The sequence below is a fragment of the Zeus faber genome (assembly GCF_960531495.2).
Source record: "Zeus faber genome assembly, chromosome: 18".
Classification (NCBI taxonomy): domain Eukaryota; kingdom Metazoa; phylum Chordata; class Actinopteri; order Zeiformes; family Zeidae; genus Zeus; species Zeus faber.
This window is the reverse complement of record NC_137210.1, coordinates 23,649,561-23,677,353: the sequence shown is the minus strand read 5'-3', so window position 1 is coordinate 23,677,353 and position 27,793 is coordinate 23,649,561. Positions and strand designations below refer to the sequence as shown.

Genomic DNA, 27,793 nt, shown 5'->3' with positions numbered 1-27,793 from the left:
CACCACCACCCCCACCACCACCACCACCCTGCAAAGTTCTCGGACAAACTTTTGGAAGCGGCGCCCGCAGCGTCGCCGCCGCCGCCGCCGCCACCGCCGCCGCCCGGACGACAGCAAATGAAAAGCACAAGCGAAGCGAAGGCGCCGGTGTCCACCCCCGAGGACGCGCACGGTGCGGCGGACGAAAGTCGAATCGGTTTTTGTGTTTTCGCTTTCTCCGCATCATTTGGAGAAGTTTTACAATTAAAAAAAAAAAAATATATATATATATAAATATATTTATTCAAATCATACGCTCACCTTTATAAATTTGGGATTTTGCCTTTTATTATTATTATTATAATTATAATATATTTTGTTGTACTTTTTACTTCGGCGCCGGGCGCGTCCCGCGTTGCGGCTTTAAGAGCGGGGCCTCCTTGAAACCGTCCAGTTCCCTGTCAAGTCAAAAGTGATGAAGTCGTTGAACGTGAGTCACTCGTTTTAAAACCAGAGAAATAACCCTGCGTCAACCCGGGGGGTGAGACAGGAGGGGTGAGACAGGGGGGCGAGCGAGGAGGGGGTGAGACAGGGGGGCGAGCGAGGGGGGTGTGAGACAGGGGTGGTGGGGGGGGGGTGAGAGAGGTTTAACCGCCGCGGGACGATCCCAACACGCGCGTCCGCCGCGCTCGCCAGGCGCGCGTCTCCCCGGTGCGCAGGCAGACAGGCAGACAGACAGACAGACAGACAGGCGGGCGGGCGGGCGGGCGGGCGGACAGACAGGCGGGCAGACAGACGGGGAGTGGCGGGATATAACCCTCTTTTCCCTTTTTTCTTTTCTTTTTTTTGGGGGGGGGGGGGGGGGGTGGTGCGTACTATATTTTTTCTATTTTTTTGGTCGGGGGGTAATTGCGCGTCATCGAGTCCGTGCGTTCGAGCGGCGGCGTCCGATGGATCAGTCGTCGTCGGTGATCACGCAAGTGACCAAAGATGAAGAGGAAAACGCAACTTGTCGGGAAGGAGGTGAGTTCGGGGGAAGTTTGGTTCTTTTTTTTTTTTGGGTGGAGGTGGGGTGGGTGCGGCGGGTGGCGCTGCAGCCGCGGGTGGGGGTGGTGGCGGCGGGGAGGTTGCGTTCCTGTTTGTGCTGCGCGTGACAAACGTTTCCTTAAAACAACAACAACAACAACAACAAAAAGCGCCTTTAAACGGTCGCAGGCGCGGAGCCACACCCTGGTTCCCACGCGCCCCGCGCTGTTCTTTTCGTGACTTTTCATTGTTTTCCGTTTTCTTCGGGGACTTTTTGGGGGTTGGACGGTTGGGCCCACGCCCGGGCCCGGGCCCGAGCCGCCTCCCCCGCGGACCGCGGCCCCCGGCGGAACCGCACGCAGCCGCGGACCCGGCGGCCGGCGTGTTTTAACGACGCGCCGACGCGTCGGACGGACTTGTCGCGTATTTCGCCGTGACAACGGAACTTTTTTTTTTCTTCTTCTTTTTTTTTTTTTTCTTCTCCTTCCGAGTCCACGCCAAAGGGGGCGTGGCCAGACGCGGTGTGTTCGAGGCGCTCCGAAAGTCCGACGTCCGCGGGTCGCGGCGCAGGTCGCCCGTGGGGTCGCGCGTTTGACGCCCGTGGGGTCGCGCGTTTGACGGACGCGGGTTATAACTTTTTTTTTTTTTTTTTGTTCGTTTTCAAAGATTATTTCGAAAGGAGAAGCGCCATGTTTATATCCATCCCGTAGTCATGTAACTGGCGCTCCACGAGCAACAGCCGTTCAATGTATTTGTGTGTGCCGTTTCCGTTGTTGGTGGCGGGGTCCGCCTCTCCTGGCAAACGTGCACTCGTTCACAAGTGTGTCTGCCGGTCCTTCAAATGTCCTGGATTTAATTTTACAAATATTAGGCCTTGAAAGTCATTAAATAGTCGTAAATTTCATTTCATGGGGTCTGAGTTTATGTATCCATGTTTTTCTTTTCATTTTCATTAAAATGAGTCAAGTTGCTGTAGATCAGGATGAATATTTCTAGTGTTATTATTATTAACAAAATAAAATCCTTGTGCTGGGTTGGTCTGAAGTTCTCTGATACAAGGTTAGACTATTCTACTTCCTAATTGCTTGAAGGGAACTGCTTTACTGACATCTCATCAAATCATCTGGTGCATGACATGTTTATACCCAATAAACCAGATATATGCTACTTACCTGCGATGCAATACTAAAATTGAAAGAAAAAAAAATGCATGCAGAATTACTTTTTTATTACATTTCAATCAATTGTGCTCCTCCGAAGAGCTTCACTGAATTTAGGATTTATTTTGTACATTGTATTCTTACTCCTGTTGTCTAGGGTCCTGCCAAGGAACATGGTCTTTGAATAACTCCTCTCCAAATCGTATTCCAATTTTATTCTTTTTTACAGCTAAAATGTTGGATTATATTAATCCTTGAGCTTTAAAACCTAAATGTTATTTGGGTTTTTAGTGTGTTTTGTCATGTTTGAATGACCCTGATCCCCAGTCAGTCAACCCTCACCTTAAAGATCTATTGATCTATTACCTATATTCATTAACTTTATTTGCACTTGCATTATCTTTTTTATATTTACTGTACGTAGCCCATGTTTGTCAATTATATTGACTTCGGGAAAATATTGAACTTCTTCCTGGCTTTTATAGTATCATCGATTCTGTATTATATAAAATGTGAATTTAATATCCCTATGATGATATTTTTTGGTGACATTTTTACTCGGTTTATCAGAAAAGTTCACTTTTTTTAGTTGTGGAAAAATTTGTATCCTACGATTCCAAGCAGTTTATTCCCATGATCCACTAACTTGAGTGGATTTGTTAAATCACCCAGAGCCCTGAAACGGTGTTTGATGATTTTTGCTGTTTGCGTCAGGAATCCAAAACCAACCGTCCGTGGAAGCCCCCGAACCTTCCCAGCAGCTCCTTCACGCCGGCTCCTGTCTCAGCTTGTTGCTGCCGTTACAGATTCCATCAATTTCATTGGCGCTTTTTAACAAATCAGTGGCCGTTTGACAGAAATAACTGAACTGCCGAATCCTGTAAATGACTAGTCAGAATTGAGTATTCCGCATTATAAGTGATAGATAGATATAGATTGATAGATACTGACTAACTTTATTCAGGCCCAGAGGGAAATTGTATTGTGTCAACAGTTCACACAAAAACATTAGCAGAATAATAATAAAACGTGAAAAAAAAGGCAATTTATGGAAAAATTGGAAAATATACAGTGAGCCATAGTCAACTGTACACAATGAAAATGTGGAAATATACACCAAACCTAATGATAATCAACAATTATAAACATAACAGGAAAACAATACAAATAAATGATTATAAATGCAGGTGACGTCTGAAGATAAAATATAGGGTCCTGCACAATAACTTGTGAAATAAACAGTTAACCAGAAGGATGAACTTAAGATAGAAATGGCGATGCACAATAAACCTGACATTAATTTAAATACAATAAAGTATAGTAAACAGAAGGACTATAAACCAAAAAATGTAACAGTAAACATACTATTAAATGAATAATGTATGTCTATCTGTCTATCTGTCTGTCTGTCTGTCTGCAAGCAGCACTTGTAATGCTTTTGAGTGACCCTATGAAACATGTTTCAGGCATTTTATTGTTTCATGTGGCAAAAACCTCCATAACAGGATTGTTAAAAGCAACAATTGAACATGTTAGTCCTGTAATGCATCAATCTATTGTTGCATGTTGTGTATATCATACGGTAGAATGCAGTCTTGCAAATTAGAGCAGACAGATAGATAGATAAATAGATAGATACTTTATTCATCCCTAAGGGGAAATTGCAGTGACTGTCAAAACTGTCAATGTACATAAACCTATAATGAACAATAAACCAAATGCAAAATTAAATATAAATCTATGAATTTGCAAAGAAAATTAAATGAAGAGCAGTAAAAAGACAAATAAAATGAGAAGTTAACTGGAAGGGAGGGAAATTTGCCGATATGAAATTAACAATAACCATAAAAAACAAATGGTAGTAAACTGGAAAAATGACGCTAAAATAACCTGGCAACTGTGAACCCTGGCGTGAGAGTGTTTGTTTGCACTCAGCTCGCTGCTGATGTGACCCTTGAACATGAACCTGGTGAGAACTGGCTTCACTAACATCACCAGCTCCAGTTTTCCTCCCATTTTACTTCGTAGCGAGTCCCGAAGGTGTTCAGGGGAAACATGTTGGAGTTAAACTAAACTTTTTTGGGGATACATGTAGCTCAGTTAAAGTAAAAGACAAAATAAATATAATAACTCAAGTAAAGTACGGATACTACCAAATTTAGTACAGTAACACAGTATTTTTACTTTGTTACTTTATAGCACTGGGTAGGTAAGGTACTACAGCCTTAGTGGATTTGAATTTGTTTCATTGCTCACATATTTTACAGTGAATCCTTTTATAACGTAGCCTACAACTGAAACAAATTTTACTTTATTTTGAAGTGGACCTGTAATGCTGCTTTTTACACAAGTTAATATAGGTCTCTGATGTCCCCAAAACATGTTTTTGAAGTTTTTTTTGCTGAAAATATCACTCAGAATAGCTCAAAAACGTAATCTAACGTGCGTCCAATCCACCGCGTCCAATTAAAAGTTTGTTCTGACTTTCGTTGCCGTGCTTCAAGCTTTGGAGACACGGACGCCGCACAGCGACGCACCGCGACTCTCACGCGTAGATTTTATGCTTCATGAAAACGTTCGAAAATAAAATTAATTAAATACATCTACAATAAAAACACTATTTTTATTGGTTTTGCTTTGAGAAACGCACCGCGGATGGGATGGAGCAGACGACCGTTTAAAGAAATCGGTGCCGATCTGACGTCAGCTCGTGCGTGGAGTTAAAAAAAAAAACCTTTGGAAACGGGGCGTTCAGAGTGTCGGGAAAACCGAGCCTTTTGTTCACAGCGATTCCTTTGTCATTAGTTGACCTCGTTATTTGACACTTTGGCCACGCCCAACATGGACATCCCACATTGTAACATTATGTATATGACTGAAAGTGAGGAATAAGTCCCCTTCAACAACTTTTCTCCATTCAAAGTCGTGAAGGGAGTCGTATTCACTGTGAAGCCCATTTGTTTTGTGATGGATTGTTGGGATCCAGAAAAACCAGGAACGGATTAAATGCGGGAACTTAGGCTGTTCAGATTCTGTATTTCGACACCAAACCATCTGGTTTTTGGTCACACATGACATGACGCTAAGCAGGCCTCTGTGTGTGTCCACAACAATATTTAGGATATGTTGAATCACTACAGAGCCCCATTCACTGTTTGGTTGTTTGCTGAAAAGAACAGACCCAGAGGGCAACACAGTCCAAAAACAAAATGCTCCGAATATTTGTAAAAGGTCACTATTATTACTAATATAGACCAATCAACCACAACATTAAAACCACCACTAATAACCACTCATATTGTGTAGCTTCCCCTCCTGCCGCCAAACCAGCTGTGACCCGTGGAGGCATGGACTCCACAAGACCCCTGAAGGTGTCCTGTGGTATCTGGCACCAAGACGTCAGCAGCAGATCCTGGAGGTTGTGAGGTGGGGTCCCCATGGATTGGGCTTGTTGTTCCAGCACATCACATAAATGCCCCATCGGATCGAACCCTAACTCCGCCCATCTACATGATGTAGGAGAAAAGGTGATTCATCAGACCAGGCCACCTTCTCCCCTTGCTCCATGGTCCAGTTCTGATGCTCACGTGTCCATTGTAGGAGCTTTCAGTGGTGGACAGGGGTCATCATGGACACTCTCTCTGGGCTGCAGCTACACAGCCCCATACACATCAAGCTGTGATGCACTGTGTGTTCTACACCTTTCTATCAGAGCAGCATTAACTTTTTCAGTAATTTGTGCTACAGTAGCTCTTCTGTGGGATCAAACCAGACGGACTACACTTCACCCCGACACCCATCAATGAGCCTTGGGTGCCCGTGACCCTGTCGCTGTTTCACAGCTTGTCCTTCCTTGGACCACTTTTGGTAGGTAGTAACCACTGCATACCGGGAACAGCCCACAAGACCTGTGGTTTTGGAGACGCTCTGACCCAGTCGTCTAGCATCACAATTTAGTCCTTGTCAAAGTGGCTCAGATCCTTACGCTTGACCATTTTTCCTGCTTCCAACACATGAACTTCAAGAAGTGACTGTTCACTTGCTGCCTCTTACATCCCACCCCTTGACAGGTGCCACTGGAACCAGATGATCAATGTTATTCACTTCACCTGTCACTGGTTTTAATGTTGTGGCTGATCGGTGTATTATGCACTTAAAAAGTAGCCCAGTTTCGCGGGAACTTTTTAAGTGTTGAAGCGGGTTGTTTTTATTTTTGTCTGCGGGTTGCGGGGTGGCTGGGTTTGTCATGGAGACCTGGCAACCCTGCCCGTGTTAAGTTAGGTTTTCACAGGGTTGCTACTGAACTAGCACGGTTGTGTCCCAGAGACCCACAACTAGAACAGTGTTGGAGAGCCACGCCCACAGGGATGGCCTCCTCCAGCAGTGATGCTGCCCCCACCTGCACCTGACCTACACCCTTGGCCATATTTACAACAAATGTTTTCTTATGTCATAGTTAAAGATGCGTCTTACCGAATGAAGTGCCTTTTATGCTTACCGAAAAATCCGGAAATATTGGCAACCAGAATAAAATCAGAGCAAAGAAAAAGTTCATAGCAGAAAAAAAATACCATTTACAGTATTTACATTTACTTTTGATACTTAAGTACATTTAATATCATAGCATTATTTTTAGTACTTAAGCTCCTCCAATATCAGATACTTTAAGACTTTTACTCAAGTAGTGAATGAGTGACTTTTACTTTTACTCAAATGCAGCTCTCCAGTAGTTTTTCCACCACTGACCACAACCTTCCAACCTTTGACATTCTATAGATTTGGATCGATGAGAAGAAATGAATGAGTTGTTAAAATCCTCACGCAGTGTTTCCAACCTTTATTCTGCCACGGTACTCTTTATACAATGAAATACTCCCACGGCACTACACCACTGTCCTGATAACCACTAAAAACCTCAAACATGTAGAACTGTACTTATTATTATTATTATTATTATTGTTATTATTGTGATGGCCGAGGGATGGTGACGCAAGACTTGTGAACGATTCGTTCTTAGCAGACAAATCTTTTAAACGATTCAGGAGTCTGGAGTCACTCCGGCAAAAGTCTTTGACGAACAAACTAAAACTAATCACTGAGGACTAAATTTAAGTCAGCGGGGGAAAAAGGCCAAGACATTTGGCGCAATTCGTATCCAAAGGGACCGATTCACGCTTTCACAGTGCACCAAAACGAACCGTTTTGTCGGAATTAAAGGATTGTTGTGAGAGTTCAGTCTCTTCTTCCTCTCGTTCGTCGTTCAGGAGGTCCTCCCTCGCTCAGTGTGCGCTACGCCGACTGAACAAAACAAACCCCAGAGTCCGAAAAACCGAACGGCTCTTTTCACCGAGTGACTCGTCAAGAACCGAATCTCAAAAAAGAGCCGAACCTCTCATCACTACTAATGGTCCTCACTTTCAGAGTGAAGCTTGTTCTGATGGACACAGAGCTGCTGTTCCGTCCAGAACTGATGGATTAGATGAATGAGTGCAGCCTTGCAATTTTGATCTTGCAACACAAGATTTATTCAAGTGGAATTTGAAAAATGTTCACGGTGGGAAAACGCTGTCCTCATGATGGCAGTGGGGCCGTAGTCGTGCGCACAGTGGTTGTGCTGTGCCTTTTGCTCAGACGGGGGCAGTGGCGTCCAGGGAACCGTCGCCGGGCCCCGCGTCGAGCTTCCTCTCGGCCAAGGGTCGAGAGTCTCAGACTTGGACGCCGTCCAGAGCTTAGGGGCCAGGGTGAGGGGGGAAGAAAAGAAGGGAGCTGCCTCCCTGTCAATGACGTCGTGTTTCCGAAACTACAGGGAAGCCTTTGAAACTGCGGTGTTTATCTGAGGAATCGAAAAAAAATGGAAAAGTAAACCTCTTGTGTCCCTTTCAGGTTTTAGTCTACACTCATTGAGAGTTTTATTTTTTTCGTTGTATATAATTTTAGGAATGAAGTGCTCACTCATCGTGTCAGTTCTCAACATTGCGAGATAAATAGCGGCAAAACAAGTTAAATTGACTTGCAAGAGTTTAAAAGGACTCAACGAAAGCTATAATATTATACAACATCGAATTGAAGTCGGAGAAAATTGAAGTGGAAATTGGTGGTTTTCTTAATCTTTCTTATGATGTGTAATGGCATAATAACATTAGAATACCGCTTCAGAAACACTTTTAATTACTGTATGATGTTTATAGTGGTATAAAAGCTATTTGAATCAGATTGGCAGACATGTCATTTTGATTTTTGACTTTCCAAATCTACAGCGACGGAACCTGATCTCATTTCTCTCGTCGAGATGGTTGCCCCCAAAAAGGGAAAAAAAAAATGTAAAATCTGAGGCGCTCCCTCGCCGCGCCACCTTGAACCCGCTCCCTCACACCGCGGATGGTGTGAAGCGACTTGTCAGATTGTAGGAGCGGATCGAGTGTCGGAAAGTCGGTCAGGGGAGGCCTCATTCTTTCTGCGTCTGGATGGGAATAGACGCAGCAGAGACCCGCTTCGCCCTGCGTTTGCTTAAGCAGGGTTTAAAAAGACGCTGAGGCGTCGCGTCTGAGCCTCTCAGCGTCGAGTTTTCGCCGCCGCCGCGCGCTCTCATCTCCTTACTCCTGCTTTTCTGCTATTCTTGAATCAGAATCAGAATGGGTTTATCATGTGTCGTGGTGAGGATCGGAAGCTTAACCGTCGGAAAAAACTAGAATTAAAAGTTAAGTGAGAACAAAATTGAAATGAAAATGGCCAAATATACACAAATAGATGAAAAATACAAAAACAGAAATAGTCAAATATATTTAAATATGCCGAATATACAAATTTGATTCCATGCACGGGATAAGTTATTGCTATAGATATGTAGGCCATGAATTATAATGATAAATTAAACAAAGGAATGAGCTGAAATTAAGGTACAAATGGTGCTATGGTTAATCCACTTTGCACTATTAAGTGAAAGCAGTGATGAAAGGTTTGACCATTTTTTTTCAGGTTTGCTTCAGTTCGGCCCTGAATCCACATTTTGAAAGGGCTCTACTTGGTCTCGCGCAGCTTGACCCGGATTTCAACAGGATTCCGGTCCTGAAACTGAAAAGTACCACAACGGAACATAAAAGCAGATTTCCATCTTGAAAGAAGAAAAATACTGGCCTGAAAAGCACACGCTATCGCGGTCATGGGATTCGATTTGACGAGTTGACGTTGATTTAATTTTACTTCAGGATCACGTTGTTGGTCCGGTGAGCCCGATCCGGACACTGAAAAGTAGAATGTGCATGAATGATGCGGAGCCTGTTCTGCCAGACAACTTGACGGTGCCACACGGTTCCACGGCCTTATGGGCCAGCCTATTTAAGCAGCCAGCCCCTCCTGCCCCTCCTGCTTTGTTACCTGCTTGGCATGCAGAATAAATAATTAAATAAATAGGATTATTTTTAGGTAAATCTAAGAGTTGCCCGTCGGAAAATCTACTACGACAACCTTGGGTTGTTTTAGGCGCACCCTTGCCTCCCACTTCGCCCAAGATGACCGTATAGCCGCTGGTGGGCAGCTTTTTTTGGCGGCGTAAGGACCCGGTGCTGCCTGTGCAGCCGGGGTGTATGTTGACATTCATTATCGAGAACATCACTCCCGATGTGTCGGGAATGACATCACGGCGCCCAGTGCAGAGCTCCAGCGTTTTAAATTAGATCCTTTTTGATACGGACACTCCGGGCACATGTGCGTTGGATCAACAAACACCACAGCCGCTTCCTTCCGCCGGGACCATGGGGGACAAAAAGTTTGTGGACTCCCTTTATGGCCTGTTGTGAGTGTGCCGGCAGCTATTTATACAATGAGACCCATCATTAACCGCTGTCAGCAGCTGCTCGCTTCCTATTTTTAGCTCTGCGATGTGTAATATCAGAAGAGCTAATGTGAAGGACTGCGTGATGTTTTTTGACGCTACTCGCTTCACCTGCCCTGTTCCTTCACACGTGTTTTCACACAAACTTTTCAACCGGGGATCAGGACGGGAATCCTCGACAAGCGCGTCCGCCCTGTGTGACTACTCCCCCGCGGTTCGCTCTACTTTGCCCCATACTGAAATAAGTGGTCAGCGGCTCCAGCACCTCTACTGACCCAAAGTGGGCCAAGCTCATGTGGGGTAGGGTGAATCGACAGCCAAAATGTGGATAATAGGACTTTAGATTACGCTTTGGTTTCGCTGTGGTTAAGTTTTAAAGGTCAATGATCTGCCTCTAGTATTAACGGGAACATTCAACACACACTGTGTTAGTTTGATAGTGTGCTTAGAATGCTTACTGAAGCCTTTGAGCCTTTTTAGCAGGTTCCATGTGCAAGTGTGAATTCACAATTGGAAAGAAATTTGAACCAATGCATTTTCAACGCCTTTCCTTGTCCCGAATCGTTTGAAAGCAAGCCGTCCCTGTTCCCACCCTCACCGCGCCTCAGCCAGCAAGTCGGTATTGTACCCCGGATATCTTTCTAATTACGTCTCATTTGCACCTCGCACCCAGGTTGCGGCTCCACAATAAGTCCACGCAGCAGATTTGGTCCCTGGCTGAGTGGCACGCTAATCTCTCCTGTTGACAGTCTAGACCGGCCGTTGGGCCCTGGCTAATTTGTCAGAGATTTTTCTGCGTAAGGACCTGCACTCAACGCTCAGCCGTCAGATGATGGGATTAACTTTCCCACCGGTTTGCGCCAAATGACTTAACTAACTTGGAATATCGATCCTGAGAGGCGCCCTTCAAGACAGATGAGCTCCCCTTATGCAATAAGGCGCCTCATTGGATTCATGTCCAGGGTGAAACTTTATGGCATTTGTGCATGTGATGCGAGCTTTTCAGTAAGCGTCTGAACATGTAAACATAAAGTATTCCGTGACTGAATGTGCACACAAAAGTACTGTGTAATCGTTTTGAAAGACTTTTAGATTGTTTTAAATGCTTGGCTGCTCATTTTGCATCTAAACATGTTGTCTTGTCAAAGTGCGGTTTTGGGCCTTGAGTCCCTCCATTAGTTTGTTTTCTCCAAATGTATATAGTGTAATCTCCTTGGATAGCAACTTCCTAATTTAAATTATAAAAAAAAATTATTGTAGGCAGTATTACTGCATGATTCTACAAAGGAATTACAATGTGAACTTAAAAGGAATTCCACCAGCATATAAAAATATAGAACAGTTGGAAATAGGTCAACTACAACAGAAGAAAATGTCTAGTTTAGAGAATTATGTTTTATTTTAATATTTTACGAAGGAAATTCTAACTGTAAGTAGCAAACTTCAACTCTCACAGAGAGTCTACATAGAGTGCACTGGGGACCATCAATAAAAACACGTGTTTTGACTTATGTATTAGTCCTCATTTGCTATTTCGGTGCCTGAAATGAACACCTATATTTTGTTATGCAATGGCTTTAAACCCTTTGCTGCACAGCCTCTAAAAATGGCAACAGGTAATATGAGGACAACACAGTCCAGGTATGTATGTACATCTTCTCCTCTCATGTTTCTCCTCCTCTGTCTGCGTCTCCCCCTCTTCCCTTCGCTTTCAGGCACCAACGCTGTGTCTCCGTCAAAGAAGCCTCGCAGCAGAGGCATATTCCGTAGTCTGTTCTGCTGCCTCTGTCACAAGGAGACCGAGGCGCCGCCGGTGAACAACAATGCTCCTCTGTTGGTCGAAGAAAATGGAACCCTGTCCAAAGTAAGCCGTCTCTTATCTTCAAATGTCTCTGTCTAACCGCTGGCCTTCCCTATGATGTACCCAGCTCTCGGCTATCGCTCACTGTCTCAACATGTTGTCAACATGATCGATGGCCACATGATCAGCAACACATGTTTTCTGTGCAGAAGTCCTTTCATATTTACAAGAGTATCCCTTCTCCATGGAGAGCGATTGCATTGCACCGATGAAAAGTTCTCAATGTACAGACATTCATCAAGTTCAACGTGAACCACAAGAGGGGATTAGAAATGTGGACTTGCAGCCAGAGTTACGGAACTTGGTTATGGAGGTTCTGCTACTGTACAGGACACAGAAACCTCACCATGGGCAGGGTTTAGTTTATAAAATTGTTGTTGCTGCTATCAAAGGCCAAGACCTGATCTTGATACCAGTTTCCAAACAATAATTTTAGAAGAAAAACATTTAAAAAATAAAAACTTTACCGTGCAAACTTCTAGTTTTCTTTTGGTCTCACTGACGCTGTAGAGATTTACTACTTGGGTATCAAATTTTGATTGTATCAATGCAACATAGTCAAACCAAATTTTAATACCCAGTAATGCCCCTGCCAGGTCATGTGGCGCCTGACTGCACGGAGGCAGTAGAGCATGCAGGAGACCTGCATCAGGTTAAATTGTGTGCAACGGTGCATTTGGAGCAGAGCTTTTCTTCGCAAAAAGTTGTTCTGAGCAAACATTCTCTGGACAAACACCAGTGAATGCATGAAGATGAGGTGCAAAAGGAAAAGCGACCAACAGATTTTGCACGGTGTTCAGATGTCATAGCTTGTCAAACCATAAACCACACTTGTACGTGACATTATTAGTCAATTAACAATACCCGCTCAGGATTCGTTGGACACATTCTTCCAAAACACTTCCCAGTAGCAATCATGAACAGGGTATCAAGTGTTTAGTACTTAGTTGAGGTGTCCGCTTCGCATTTATGCCTTACTTCAGCTTTTTATGGGAGTGATTTGATATTCTATGAGTTATTTGTCACGTCTCTCCAAGCCCCCAAAATAAATTGCTCGGTCTCCCACAGAGGGGGGTGGCGAGTCAAGTGCTAGTCCCAGTGTTGGTCGTGACCCCCTGTCATGTTAACGTGTGTCGGTGCCGCTACTGCTGCCGCTGCTGCCGCTGCCGCCGCTACTGCAACTGATTCTCTCTGGAGCGGCTCATGGACTCGGTGACCCCCCCCCCTGAAAAGCTGCGTGAAGACCCACTCTCTGCGGACAGCGCGGACACTCGCAGCCATTTCAACCCGGACGCTGCAGGATCCCAAGAGCGAGTCTCTGAAACAATGCTTTGAGCCCATCAAAAACTCTGATTCTCTGAAAGGACCCAACTGGAAATAGAGGCACTCATATCTTGTACGCTCGAGTGAAGTGTCCGGAGAAGCGCTTCCAACTGCAGAAGTCATGCCGGCTGAATATTGCCAGATCTGTGAACCGGGAGAAGAGGCTGATTTAGCAAAGCCTTCAAAGGGAAGCAGTGAATGTGCCCTTATGGAATATGCAGAGCAGAGACTTCTCAGCGGAGAAATGGATGCTTCTGTACTCTGTTCCCAACACTGCAGCATTAATAGGTACCTTACAGATGACATTGAGCCTGTTTGTACGTGTTGCAATGAGAATTCTGATAGCTTTGAGCAAGATTCGACAAGTGATGAAGATTTTGAGTTAGAGCATGACCAGTGCGAGGCTTTAGGGTCAAGTAAACCATTTGATATATGTGCTCAACACGGCGAGTGTTTTAAACCTTGCAAGTCCCCTGAGTGCCCTGCTAATCATGGCTTGGCATCTGAGTGTTGCCTGCGCTGTGAACACTGCCCAGAACACCTACAATTATCTCAACAATGTGAGTCCTCTGTTCAACAGTTTGAGTCCTTAGAATCTCAGCTGGACGAGCCAGCGCTTCACTGTGAGGTTTTTGGTCAATTTGAACTGTCCGATTTTACTTCTCACCGGACAGAAAACCTGACGTTATTGCAACAGCAAATGCTCACCGATCAGCAGTTTGAGGGCTTCATCTCTGAATTAGACACATCAGCAGAGGAATGTGAGGCTCTCAAGCAATGTGTGTCTGGTTTTATACTTGACGACTCAAAATGCCCAGCAACAGGAGATTCATTCGACTGTGGCACTGAACTTTGTGAGTATTGCCAAGAGCAAAATCAGACTGAATGCACAAAAGATCATGTTGAAACGTATCCAACTGAATCAAACCATGCTGAAACTGAAGATTATGTGTACTCGGAACCTAAAGGTGAAAAGCTTATGTTATTAACCGCAGTGAGTTCTTTGTATTTTGAAAAACTTGTTCGAGCTGATCCCGACGAAATCATGGACGACCTCTATGTCTCAGATCAGTCAGAGGGAGGTTTCGCAGAGGAGAGCTGTCATCAGGACATCGGATGCGACACGTCCACAGAGAACGATGATGTTTCCGAAAATGACAGCCTCTGTTTAGCCTGCGAAAGTCAACACATTGAGCCGTATGAGTGCGACTCTGAAGAAATCTTTGCTCAATGCGGCGAGCACACATGCACAATGAGGACCGAGGAGGGCTCAGAGTTTTATGAGGAAGATGAATCCTCCGATTGCTCTTCCTCCGAAAGCAAATCCTTCGAGACTTGCGGCGATGGCAGCGCTCCGTCCGAGCCTTGCTCCGATTCATCCGGAGAATCCGATAAAGGAGCTCAAGAAGATTCCAGCGATGAACAGACACCATGGGAGTCTTTTGATGATGATGATGATGAGGAGGAGGAAGAAGTGGAAGAAAGCAACGGGAGTTGTTGCGATCAACTCAAACCTGCCACAGGCGACATTGTCATTGATGATTTATTTGACTTGTTTGATCGAGGTGACTATAACGGCACCGCTTACTCGCAGAGGCAAGCGTATATTTCGTGCTTCGACGGGGGAGACGTCCATGATCATCCGTATATTGAAGAATTAAAAGCGGAGGCGGAGAAAGTCCGTGCCAAAAAAGCAAAGAAATCTGAGAAAGTTAATGCGGAACCAACTTTGACTCCGGCCAATGCGTCTCGTGTTGCTTGGCGAGCGTCTGCTTGTGGCGATGCCTGCGCTCAGATACCGTCTCACGGGTCGGGGGAGCGACGTGAAGAATGGAAAGAAGAGGCGGGCGATGATCAAGGCGGCTTCACGGAGGGAAACGAGCCCACCGTGCCAGACGCCTGTGTTGTGTCGGAGGGCGTTGTCGGCCAAGAAAAGAGCGATGACGGGACCTTCGACGGAGAAGCCGAAGCGCCGGAGGGCCGTGGATTGGAAGGCTGCAATGAGGAGCACTCCCGGCCTCTCTATGATAACGAAGAGCGCATGTATGCACCGTGTGCGGATGCCATTTCTGTTGAAGGGGATGCGTACGAGGATGACATTCCGGAAGATCAAAAAAACGATTCTGCCGTCGACAGAGTCCTAAACGTTGCGGGGCTCCAGGAAACAACGGCGGAGAGCAAAACGCGTGACTCGTGCATTGAAGGGGAACCTCGGCGGGAGCGAGCTGATGAACTGAATCAGTTGTTGGAATGCCAGCTTTTCAGCATATTCTCAGAGAGGGAGCCGTATTGGTCAGTTGTTGAAAATAGGGAGGTTTGCGATGTGGAAGACGTGGAAGATTACTATGCTTATGAACTAAAAAGCGTACAATTGTCTGTTAAACAACCGGAGAACATGTTTGTCGTGGAGGATGCTTCCGAGTTCAACGTCTCCACAGACATGACCCAATGCCAGGAGGGCTGTGCCGTCGGCCCGGAGACGGACGAAGCGGCCGACTCTCGTCTTCTGGAGTTTGTCCAACCGAGTGAAATTTCAGCGGGCCGCGAGGTCGAGGAAGTTCAGGAAAATGGACAAAGCCGCGACGGAGAGTCGTCGAGAGACATAAAGCCTCCTCTAGACGTTATTCACAGCGTGGCTCCGGAAAGGGCCAAACCCGAGGGAGAGGATAATGCAGAGGAAATCAAGGCGTCGGATCAAAGCACGTCGGAGGAAGAGGCTGAAGAGCCCTGTGAATGCGAAAACTGCATTCCACCTGAAGAGCAGGTATTACAGGGCTCAGCTGAAAAGCTCTACAATAGATGTGGTTTTTCAAATTGTGGTTTAAAACATTCCTCTACTCAAGTGGCATTGAAAAATGCTAGTCAGCGGGCATGTTGGCTCAACATCGATGTTCCTTTCCTCGCGATGATAAAAAAAATTGAAAAAAAAATGCAGACAGGATATACTTTGGCAAAGATGCCGTTGTCTGTGTCAGTATTTTAATACGTGCTCTACTCTCCTGCTGATGGGTGTCTAACTTTCCGGGGATCTACATGCGTACATGTGTTGCCCAGTGTAAATGGAGAGCCCTCTTGCTCGTGCCAGGGCCCTTCAGTCATTGCAAGCTTTTTAAAACCCTGAGCTCCGTAAACCTGTTGAGGGAAGAAAGAGACGACCCCCACTCAGACACTTACTGCACACCAGGGCGATATTTAAATGCTCCCATCAGTTAAAATGGCAGGCGTGCGGTCAAAGTTTTATTACGGCCCCCTGTGAACTCACTCCACCGAACCCAAGTACGTCGGGTCTCTGAAGCGGCGAGATGTGCCGTGCGCAGGCCACGTTTTGCCTGGAGCCCGGAAGTGAGACGGTCATTTCTCGCGGCCAATAACAACAGCGGAAGCGACAATTGTTCCGTTTCAGGGATTAAACATTGAATAAAATGGCTCTCCATTGAAAAGTTAAGTACCTTGCTATACCCCCCCTGCCCCACCACCCCACTTTCAGGTTCCATCCAAACCGCTGCTTCCGCAGATCAAGTCAAAGGATGCGGGGAAGATCTGCGTGGTCATCGATCTGGATGAGACACTAGTGCATAGTTCATTCAAGGTAAGCCGGAGAGCAGGGTGATTCAGATGGATGGATGGATGGATGAGGAGATGGATGGATAGATACTTTATTCATCCCCGGGGGGGATTTCTGATTTTTAAATTTCAAATTTCAATTTAGCCTCTCCAACTAAATCCAGCGTCGTTTAAGGTCCAACATTAATGGTTCGGATGTATTTTGAATGTGCTGTTATGAGAGATCAGTGAGGGGATAAAAGTTGTTTTTCCTTTGGGTTCCGTAAAATATTCATATGATGTATAAGTTGCATGTCTTGGTAAAAGCGACACGTTAACTGGATACCTTTCTATTGTTAAATTTAGATTGTTTTTAGTAGGGCTGCCGCCAAATTGTCGACTAAACGTTAGTTGACGTGAAGAGTCTCCAGTTTTTCATTGGTCGGTTGGTTACAGGAAAAACAAGAACTCCATTCAGGAGTTGTGCATTGTAAAAAATTTACCTTAGAACCTACGTATATGTCTGGAGAAAAAACTATATGCCCCCGTGTATGAAACGATAGGGCGCTTTTCATTTGAAACGGATTTTGACAAAAATAAATGTGCAGCGAGTAACCGTGTCTGCGGCCCCGGGGAAATGCGCCCGACAAGGGGTCCCTAACGAGGGGACGCCGACACCAGGAAACAATCTTCTGTACAAGATATTTCAGTGCAAATTATGTCAATATGTAATTTAAATGTGAACATTAATAAAATAATAACAGGGCCTAATACATGTAACTGATGTTTTGTTAGACCCGTGTAACTAACAGGCGGCTCGCTTCGTGCACGCGGGGCTTGTAAACAAAATGAATATTTTAAAAGCTGGATATTAAGTTTTGTATTTATCTGTAATGTAGCACATTGTTAAAATGTTAGCTATAACATTCTTTCTCAGCCCTGGAACTCAAACCATTTTCTGATGCCCCAAAAACATATATATAAATCATTTCATTAATATCATAAACATGTGACGATTAGTCGACTAATCGCTTGAACTGACGATTAATAGTCGACTAGGAAAATGTTGAGTCGGGGGCAACCCTCGTTTTTAGACTTCTTTCTCACCCCGTGTGGACAAATATTGTAGCAGGTGAAACCTTTTTACTTTTGAGTTTTTAAAATATTACAATTTAAAAGTTATATTGTATTGCTATATATAAAAGTTATATAGTAATATTATATAGTATAACTTTGACTTAGATTTTGGGTATCTTTCTCTTGCTCACTTTCTCAAATGATTATTGTTTATGATAAACCATTAGAGGGCAAACGTCTTTAAAACTTTGCATCTCTGATGTTTTATTTGACATCAGAAATTGTATTTTTTTTTTTCTTCTCTCCAAACTCAATTAATTAGTGAACGGATTGATTATTTCATCTTCACACAAAGACACTGGCGTTGCATTTGAAAGCAATACAAGGAAAATATTCTCTTTTGACGGCGCAGGGACATTTACATTATTTTTTTTTCTACCCCTAATTTAACAGGGACATTTGTGTGGAGATGCACTTGGAATAATCCAAGCGCTGCGAAATCAGATTGAAGAATGGGTGTGCAGCCTTGTAAGGCAGCGTTTGGGGGAACAAAGTAATCAATGCCCACAGCGGGGTCTCCTGTGTCACGACACATTATGTCATAGCCGCCGCGTGCCCCTCGTCGCGTCCTGCAGGGTGTCACTGGATAGCGGCGCTCGCCGAGTGTAAACAGGTTCAGAACCGGGGGCGAGCTCCACTTTGGGAACATTCCCCCTGGCAAAAGGAAACAACCTTTTATCACTTTGACACACTTTAAAGAATAGCGTTTAAAAAAGGGGGGACATTTCTGGGTATGGATGCTGGATGAAGGCGCCGTGTCGTATGTTCGCATATGCGCTCATTTATGTTAAAGGTAAGAATTTTTCTCTGAAGTAATTATTTGAGGAACAACTGTTTTCAAGACGTATTTCAAGATAATATAATAAAAAAACAACATTTCTATCTGGTATTAAGTAACTAAGTTTTAGAGATTTTTCTATAACAGCACTTTCTAAAAAACACTGTTACAATTTAATGGGCATGAAATAAAGGTAACAGTTATAAAAAGCCTATACAGTCGATTAAATCTAAAAAAAGTAAAGAAATAAAATAAATTGAAATGAAAAAGTCTGGAGAAAAAGTGAATCATTAATAGCCTAAACTTGAATTTTGGGTATTAATTACTTATTTTGTTTCCCCATAAAACTGAGCTGGTGGTGTTTTTCTTATAAAAACTAAAAATCTATAGCCTTAAAAACTCCAAAGCTTGGAATATACCGGATTTGAACATTAAACATTAAAACTAAATACAGGTACAACAGTGGTAAAACATTATTATCATTATTATATAATATATTATTATATGATATACAGTATATTTAATATAAAGTTTTGCCATTTCTTAAATGATTCAACTTGTTCAGTTGTATCGGCTGAAAAATACTTTGGTGGTTACATCATGGTGTTCTTGTTTGTGCGATGGCGTCACCACATGCAGGGCGCTTGGGTGGATCCTCCCACTGGATATTTGGGCGCATAGTTCGGGCGCGGGATTTGTCTAAATAAATCATGAATTTACGAGCCGCGTTAGACACGGCGGGGCCCTAAATTTCGATGATGAAAGACACAAGAGCCGGATGATTTACCCGGAGCCGCGAGACGCCCCGGCTGCGTGACACGTCGTCACATTCGATACGGTCCCGGTCTCAGCATCAACTCCGGTTCCTTTAAAACATACACACATTTGAACCATGCGCCTCGGTTCATTGTGGTAACTATTTATTTTTTTCTGTTTTTCAACAGCCGGTGAACAATGCAGATTTTATCATTCCAGTGGAAATTGATGGAACAGTTCATCAGGTACGTAGCGCTGCACCGTTGGGTTCCAGGTGATGTCACTCTGTGTATTTCTGGTTGTTATGACACGTTTCACATCATGTAATAACAGAAGATAACATTACATCAGATACCACTGCATTAATCCCTGCGGAGGAATTCACAGAATTAAATAAAATAAAGGTTAAATGTAAACAGAAATTCAAAGGGACTATGGTGCGTCCAATATGGGTAATAATAGATAATGCAGGCTGGATCCATTTTGCGGCTCTAGACAAACTGTGCTCGGGGTGGGGGGCGGGGCGGTGGAAGTTTCGCTGTTACACACGGTGCTTGGTCCGTTCCATAAGGAAACGGAGTAAAATAATATAACCTACATCTAAAATAAAAAAAAACACTGTTTCGGGGCAGATCACTGGCGCCCCGTCGCTGGTGCCGTGATCGGACCGCAGTTGAGGGGGCCACCTGTGTCTCCTATGTGAAGAGCCGGCCCTGTGGGGCTATTTTAGATAATGATGACAATAATGAAAGTGCCATGTATTAATAAAAAGGGCAATCAAATAATAATTATAAAAGAGCAAAAAACATGTAATAAATATGGCTAGACATAATATATGACATAATGTTATTGTATGTATAGCCGTACTGTAAAATAAGTCGAACTGTATTATGGCAAGATAGCAGTGTAGTAGTGCTAATAACCACATTATAATAATACTAAGAAGGACAATAATAAGGATGCTAGAACTCATGGCAATAATAAAAATGATAATATGCTACTACCACTAATATATAATTATAACTGCAAGAACAAAGCCCTTTGCAGTATTAGTACAAAGAACTCAGAAGCTGTTCCACCTGTAGAAACCACTTAATGTGACGTCAAATCAAAAGCGTGGCAGAGCAGCAGCTCGCGGTCTGACAGAGCTGTGGCCTTCTCAGGTGACGACTCCCAGCAGCAGGAGGCTATTTCCGTGGCCTGACCAAATCCTGGCCGCCTTCTCAGAACTAACTGGCCATCAATCTGGGCCTCCAGCGCCATAATATGCTCTGCTCACCGGTATACCGGGCGATGGCAGCCACAGGCTTTAAATGGAAAATGCTAGACCTGTGGTGCCGAGGTCTTCCGGGGTCTTCCGGGGTCTTCCGGGGAGACGGAGGGGCCCTGTGCCCCCCCCCCCCCCCCAAAGGGCTTGGGTCTGGTTCAAGTAATCCAGGATAGGCTTGATAAACCAGGGGAAGGCCTATTCGGGACGACTTGGTCCAGAAACAAGGCCACCAGCATCTTAGCGGGAGTGGCTCACGTTTTACGCATTTTCATAAAAAATAAATAATCGTTAAAAATCTTCGATCCGGGTTGCTATGACGTATTTGTGGAAGGTAGATATTGCGGCGCTGGGAGAAAAGTAAATATTGTTTATTGCCTTTATTTATGGGCTGGAATGGACTGGAACGACACTCTTAGTGTGATAGTGTGTCAGTCCCTTGACGTTTGGTACCGGTAACTACCATTTGTTTGCGTGGTAAAATGTATTTAGAAAAAAAAAAAGCGGTGCACATCATATCTGCGTTTAACGTTTCAATACCAGTCTGTCAACATGGACTCATATCGAAACTTGACCGATAAGGTTCAAATTTTTCTGGTAAAAGAAATTACACCGGACCGAGTTTTACGACAGTGGTCTGAAAGTGCAATTGCACTCAGAAGCTGTAGAGGCGCAAATACCAAAAGTTACGTAATGCTGCATGGGATTTTGAATTTTGAAACAGAAAACTTAATAGAAATGTATCTTGATGTTGTGCAGAGTTTCATATTATCACAATAGATTCTTCCATATCGATCATCCCTTATTGTAAATACTTATTTTAAGTTACATCTAAATATAAGCTTTATCAAATAACAATAAAATAACCAAAATAATCATTTCAAATAATATATTAATAAATAATATATTCTTATAGCCACATAAGACAGTTGTTTTTATTGTTTATATTTTCGCCTCCTCACCTCCTGCACTGCCTTGTGTGTCCACCAGGTGTACGTGTTGAAGAGACCTCACGTGGACGAGTTCCTCAAGCGCATGGGGGAGCTGTTCGAGTGCGTCCTGTTCACCGCCAGCTTATCCAAGGTGAGCGCTTCGGTCCAAACCACTGCTTCCAAAATGACATGAACTGGACCTTAGCATTACTGGACGCCTCACCATGTTTCTGCCGTCTGTAATTCACAACTGAGCTAATACCACCATGCGCGCGCTGTGTAGAACTCAATTCTGGTTGTTCAAAAGCTGCAATCAGCCGTCAGTTACTCCTGAATAATGACCGTTGTCACGGTCAACCGCCTCTCTGCCGGTACCCCTGGTATGACTCCGCCTCCATGCTAATGCTAACACTAGCTAGCGGCGACATGTTGTGACGCTACATAGTCTAATCTCATGTTTACATGTCGTTATATCTAATCTCATGTTTACATGTCGTTATATCTAATCTCATGTTTACATGTCATTATATTTAATCTCATGTTTACATGTCTTTATATTTAATATCATGTTTACATGTCGTTATATATAATCTCATGTTTACATGTCGTTATATATAATCTCATGTTTACATGTCGTTATATATAATCTCATGTTTACATGTCGTTATATTTAATCTCATGTTTACATGTCGTTATATCTAATCTCATGTTTACATGTCGTTATATCTAATCTCATGTTTACATGTCGTTATATTTAATCTCATGTTTACATGTCTTTATATTTAATATCATGTTTACATGTCGTTATATATAATCTCATGTTTAAATGTCGTTATATTTAATCTCATGTTTACATGTCGTTATATCTAATCTCATGTTTACATGTCATTATATTTAATCTCATGTTTACATGTCTTTATATTTAATCTCATGTTTACATGTCATTATATTTAATCTCATGTTTACATGTCGTTATATCTAATCTCATGTTTACATGTCATTATATTTAATCTCATGTTTACATGTCTTTATATTTAATATCATGTTTACATGTCGTTATATATAATCTCATGTTTACATGTCTTTATATTTAATCTCATGTTTACATGTCGTTATATATAATCTCATGTTTACATGTCGTTATATTTAATCTCATGTTTACATGTCGTTATATCTAATCTCATGTTTACATTTCGTTATATTTAATCTCATGTTTACATGTCGTTATATCTAATCTCATGTTTACATGTCGTTATATTTAATCTCATGTTTACATGTCGTTATATTTAATATCATGTTTACATGTCGTTATATATAATCTCATGTTTAAATGTCGTTATATTTAATCTCATGTTTACATGTCGTTATATCTAATCTCATGTTTACATGTCATTATATTTAATCTCATGTTTACATGTCTTTATATTTAATCTCATGTTTACATGTCATTATATTTAATCTCATGTTTACATGTCGTTATATCTAATCTCATGTTTACATGTCATTATATTTAATCTCATGTTTACATGTCTTTATATTTAATATCATGTTTACATGTCGTTATATATAATCTCATGTTTACATGTCTTTATATTTAATCTCATGTTTACATGTCGTTATATATAATCTCATGTTTACATGTCGTTATATTTAATCTCATGTTTACATGTCGTTATATCTAATCTCATGTTTACATGTCATTATATTTAATCTCATGTTTACATGTCTTTATATTTAATATCATGTTTACATGTCGTTATATATAATCTCATGTTTACATGTCGTTATATATAATCTCATGTTTACATGTCGTTATATATAATCTCATGTTTACATGTCGTTATATTTAATCTCATGTTTACATGTCGTTATATCTAATCTCATGTTTACATTTCGTTATATTTAATCTCATGTTTACATGTCGTTATATCTAATCTCATGTTTACATGTCGTTATATTTAATCTCATGTTTACATGTCGTTATATATAATCTCATGTTTACATGTCGTTATATATAATCTCATGTTTACATGTCGTTATATCTAATCTCATGTTTACATGTCGTTATATCTAATCTCATGTTTACATGTCGTTATATTTAATCTCATGTTTACATGTCTTTATATTTAATATCATGTTTACATGTCGTTATATATAATCTCATGTTTAAATGTCGTTATATTTAATCTCATGTTTACATGTCGTTATATCTAATCTCATGTTTACATGTCATTATATTTAATCTCATGTTTACATGTCTTTATATTTAATCTCATGTTTACATGTCATTATATTTAATCTCATGTTTACATGTCGTTATATCTAATCTCATGTTTACATGTCATTATATTTAATCTCATGTTTACATGTCTTTATATTTAATATCATGTTTACATGTCGTTATTTATAATCTCATGTTTACATGTCTTTATATTTAATCTCATGTTTACATGTCGTTATATATAATCTCATGTTTACATGTCGTTATATTTAATCTCATGTTAACATGTCGTTATATCTAATCTCATGTTTACATTTCGTTATATTTAATCTCATGTTTACATGTCGTTATATCTAATCTCATGTTTACATGTCGTTATATCTAATCTCATGTTTACATGTCGTTATATTTAATATCATGTTTACATGTCGTTATATATAATCTCATGTTTAAATGTCGTTATATTTAATCTCATGTTTACATGTCGTTATATCTAATCTCATGTTTACATGTCATTATATTTAATCTCATGTTTACATGTCTTTATATTTAATCTCATGTTTACATGTCATTATATTTAATCTCATGTTTACATGTCGTTATATCTAATCTCATGTTTACATGTCATTATATTTAATCTCATGTTTACATGTCTTTATATTTAATATCATGTTTACATGTCGTTATATATAATCTCATGTTTACATGTCTTTATATTTAATCTCATGTTTACATGTCGTTATATATAATCTCATGTTTACATGTCGTTATATTTAATCTCATGTTTACATGTCGTTATATCTAATCTCATGTTTACATTTCGTTATATTTAATCTCATGTTTACATGTCGTTATATCTAATCTCATGTTTACATGTCGTTATATTTAATCTCATGTTTACATGTCGTTATATATAATCTCATGTTTACATGTCGTTATATATAATCTCATGTTTACATGTCGTTATATTTAATCTCATGTTTACATGTCTTTATATATAATCTCATGTTTACATGTCGTTATATATAATCTCATGTTTACATGTCGTTATATTTAATCTCATGTTTACATGTCGTTATATCTAATCTCATGTTTACATGTCGTTATATCTAATCTCATGTTTACATGTCATTATATTTAATCTCATGTTTACATGTCTTTATATTTAATATCATGTTTACATGTCGTTATATATAATCTCATGTTTACATGTCTTTATATTTAATCTCATGTTTACATGTCGTTATATATAATCTCATGTTTACATGTCGTTATATATAATCTCATGTTTACATGTCGTTATATATAATCTCATGTTTACATGTCGTTATATATAATCTCATGTTTACATGTCGTTATATATAATCTCATGTTTACATGTCGTTATATATAATCTCATGTTTACATGTCGTTATATCTAATCTCATGTTTACATGTCGTTATATCTAATCTCATGTTTACATGTCGTTATATCTAATCTCATGTTTACATGTCGTTATATATAATCTCATGTTTACATGTCGTTATATCTAATCTCATGTTTACATGTCGTTATATCTAATCTCATGTTTACATGTCGTTATATATAATCTCATGTTTACATGTCGTTATATATAATCTCATGTTTACATGAATGAAGGTGCCACGCAGCCGATGATGCCGAGTCAAACTGCGTCCAAACGTTTTGGCCGTCTTCACATGTTTTTTCGGTCCCCCCCGGTGGCAGTACGCGGACCCGGTGTCGGACCTGCTGGACAAGCGCGGCGCCTTCCGCAGCCGCCTGTTCCGGGAATCGTGCGTCTTCCACCGCGGGAACTACGTGAAGGACCTGAGTCGACTGGGACGCGACCTCAACAAGGTCATCATCATCGACAACTCCCCGGCCTCCTACATCTTCCACCCCGACAACGCCGTAAGTAACGCTGTTGCCATGGCAACCCGGCTCTCATTATGTTGTCGTTTTTAAGGTAATTTTAAGTATCTGTACATCGCTGTTTTCCTGATTAAATTTGTTTTTATCCTTATTTAAAATTGTAAAAGCATTTTTCATGCAAGTTAAAATGTTAAACGATAGCAGGTTTTCAACAAAGGACGTTTTGCTCATTTTAGCGTTTGAGTGATAGAATCCCAGAGATAAAATGTGAAATATTACAGAAAATCAACTTCATTTCTCAGATTTTGTGTCAAATGTTCCATATTTTAGATTTTTTTATTCCATTTCAAAAGGGGGAAGTACCAACCGCTGTTTTAACAAATGCTACATAAGTATAAACAAAATCAAATATAAAATGTATCATAGGGATTAATAAGATTAAATGTAATACCATCTCTGAATTTCCCTCATGTTATCTTAAATAATACTATTTAAATAATATATTTTTCACGTGTTTGCGCTGACTAAATGTCTAAAACTCCATTTTAACCTTTAAATATTCAGTTTAACGAGCCATTAATTGAATATGAAGTGTTATTATTGTTTGATTGAGTCTTTTTTATTTTTTTATTAATTTTTTATTTTTGACCTTTTGAAAATCCCGCAGGTCCCCGTGGCGTCCTGGTTCGACGACATGGCCGACACCGAGCTGCTGGATCTCATTCCGTTCTTCGAGAGACTGAGCAAAGTGGACGACGTCTACGACATTCTCAAGCAGCAGCGGACGACCAGCTAACAGAGCGACGGGAAGAGGAGAGGAGACGACCACGAAAGGGAGGAAGAGGAAGAGGAAAGGGAGCGATGGTCGTCGTCGTCGCGGGGCCACGGAGGCCGGCGCCGGACACGGCTCCGCGCTGCGTCCCCCCCAAAACAAACAAACATGGACCACACTGCGATCCACGCGTCACTCTCAGCCACCGAGTCACTTCATCCCCCGTTCAGACGTTAAAATCCCATATTTTTGGGAATCGGGTAGAAGCAAAAAAACAATCTTTAAAAATAAATGTCAAAAATAATCCAAGTGAGTATTTTGGAAATAATTTGTCTCACATATTATATATTTGTCTCATCTGATTGTGCAATTATTTGATAGTTTTTTTTCATTCATATTGATCATTCAATCATGTGTTTCCATCCACATTAAAGGATGGAGCATATCAAAGTATTAAAGCAAATTTTAAGCCAATTTTTTTTTAATATTGCAATGAATATAATGCAAAAATAGATTGCATTTATGAATCACCCGAAATAACCGGCCCAAATTTTTATTTATTCTAATGTTCAATATCAGTAAATGATTATTGGACGTTAATGGTTAATCGCATTTATTTGTATCAAAATGAATCATCAACGAGAAAACAAAATAGAGTTGAACTCCCATCCAGGTGTTTTTTTTTTTTTTTAAGTTTTGTTTTTATTCGATTTTTATTTTATTTCTCTGTCCAGAATAAGGTCTGAATTTTGGGATTAAATAACTTTTTGAGGCGGGCGTCCTCTGCAGCGCAGCGAGTGTGTTGCTGCTCCCATGTGGCAGAAAAGACTTTGCAACCGATGGCGTGGTCCGCTGCCGTCCTCCACAAGGACATTAACTTTATTAACCCCCTCCCCCACACACACGCAAGAACATGAAGCCCTTTTTAAAATGGACGTTTTGTCAAGAGCTCCAACGACAAACAGCAGAAAAATGCAAATCATCGATCGTCCGGGTCGACTGAATCCGGGTTGCCATGTTTGACTAAAACCCCCAATTATGGGTTGTTGTTTTTGGTTTTTGGACAATCATTAGATTTGTAGTGGTTGTACGTATATATGTAAAACATATATTTTTAACATTGTGATAAACGGTTTGTCCACCTGATGAATGTTATGACACCTCAAACACTATGTGGCCTTAACGCAGATCAGCATTCTGTGGCGAGCTGTGAACGGAACCCGATTTTTAGGACCCACCCCAAAAACCATTTCAAAACAGTCACAATTATAAGCTATGTTTTTGTGTTTCAGCCTTTATATATATATATATATATATATATATATATATATATA

General features: G+C 41.4%; 1 protein-coding gene across 3 annotated transcripts; it reads left to right on the top strand.

The window, feature by feature from the left end:
• Window positions 1-888: 888 nt before the first annotated feature.
• Window positions 889-27,792, top strand: LOC307244108 (carboxy-terminal domain RNA polymerase II polypeptide A small phosphatase 1-like). Of its 3 annotated transcripts, none has more exons than XM_080019150.1 (7): window positions 889-1,002; window positions 11,712-11,860; window positions 16,668-16,769; window positions 19,583-19,639; window positions 21,652-21,744; window positions 25,541-25,726; window positions 26,355-27,792. In XM_080019150.1, exons 1-7 carry the CDS (start codon window positions 930-932, stop codon window positions 26,481-26,483), a joined length of 789 nt encoding a protein of 262 aa, XP_079875276.1. In that variant the 5' UTR covers window positions 889-929; the 3' UTR covers window positions 26,484-27,792. The 3 variants fall into 3 exon arrangements, with proteins under 3 accessions (XP_079875276.1, XP_079875277.1, XP_079875275.1); XM_080019151.1 differs by lacking the exon at window positions 889-1,002 and adding an exon at window positions 10,159-10,296; XM_080019149.1 differs by lacking the exons at window positions 889-1,002; window positions 11,712-11,860 and adding an exon at window positions 12,985-15,944.
• Window position 27,793: the final 1 nt, after the last annotated feature.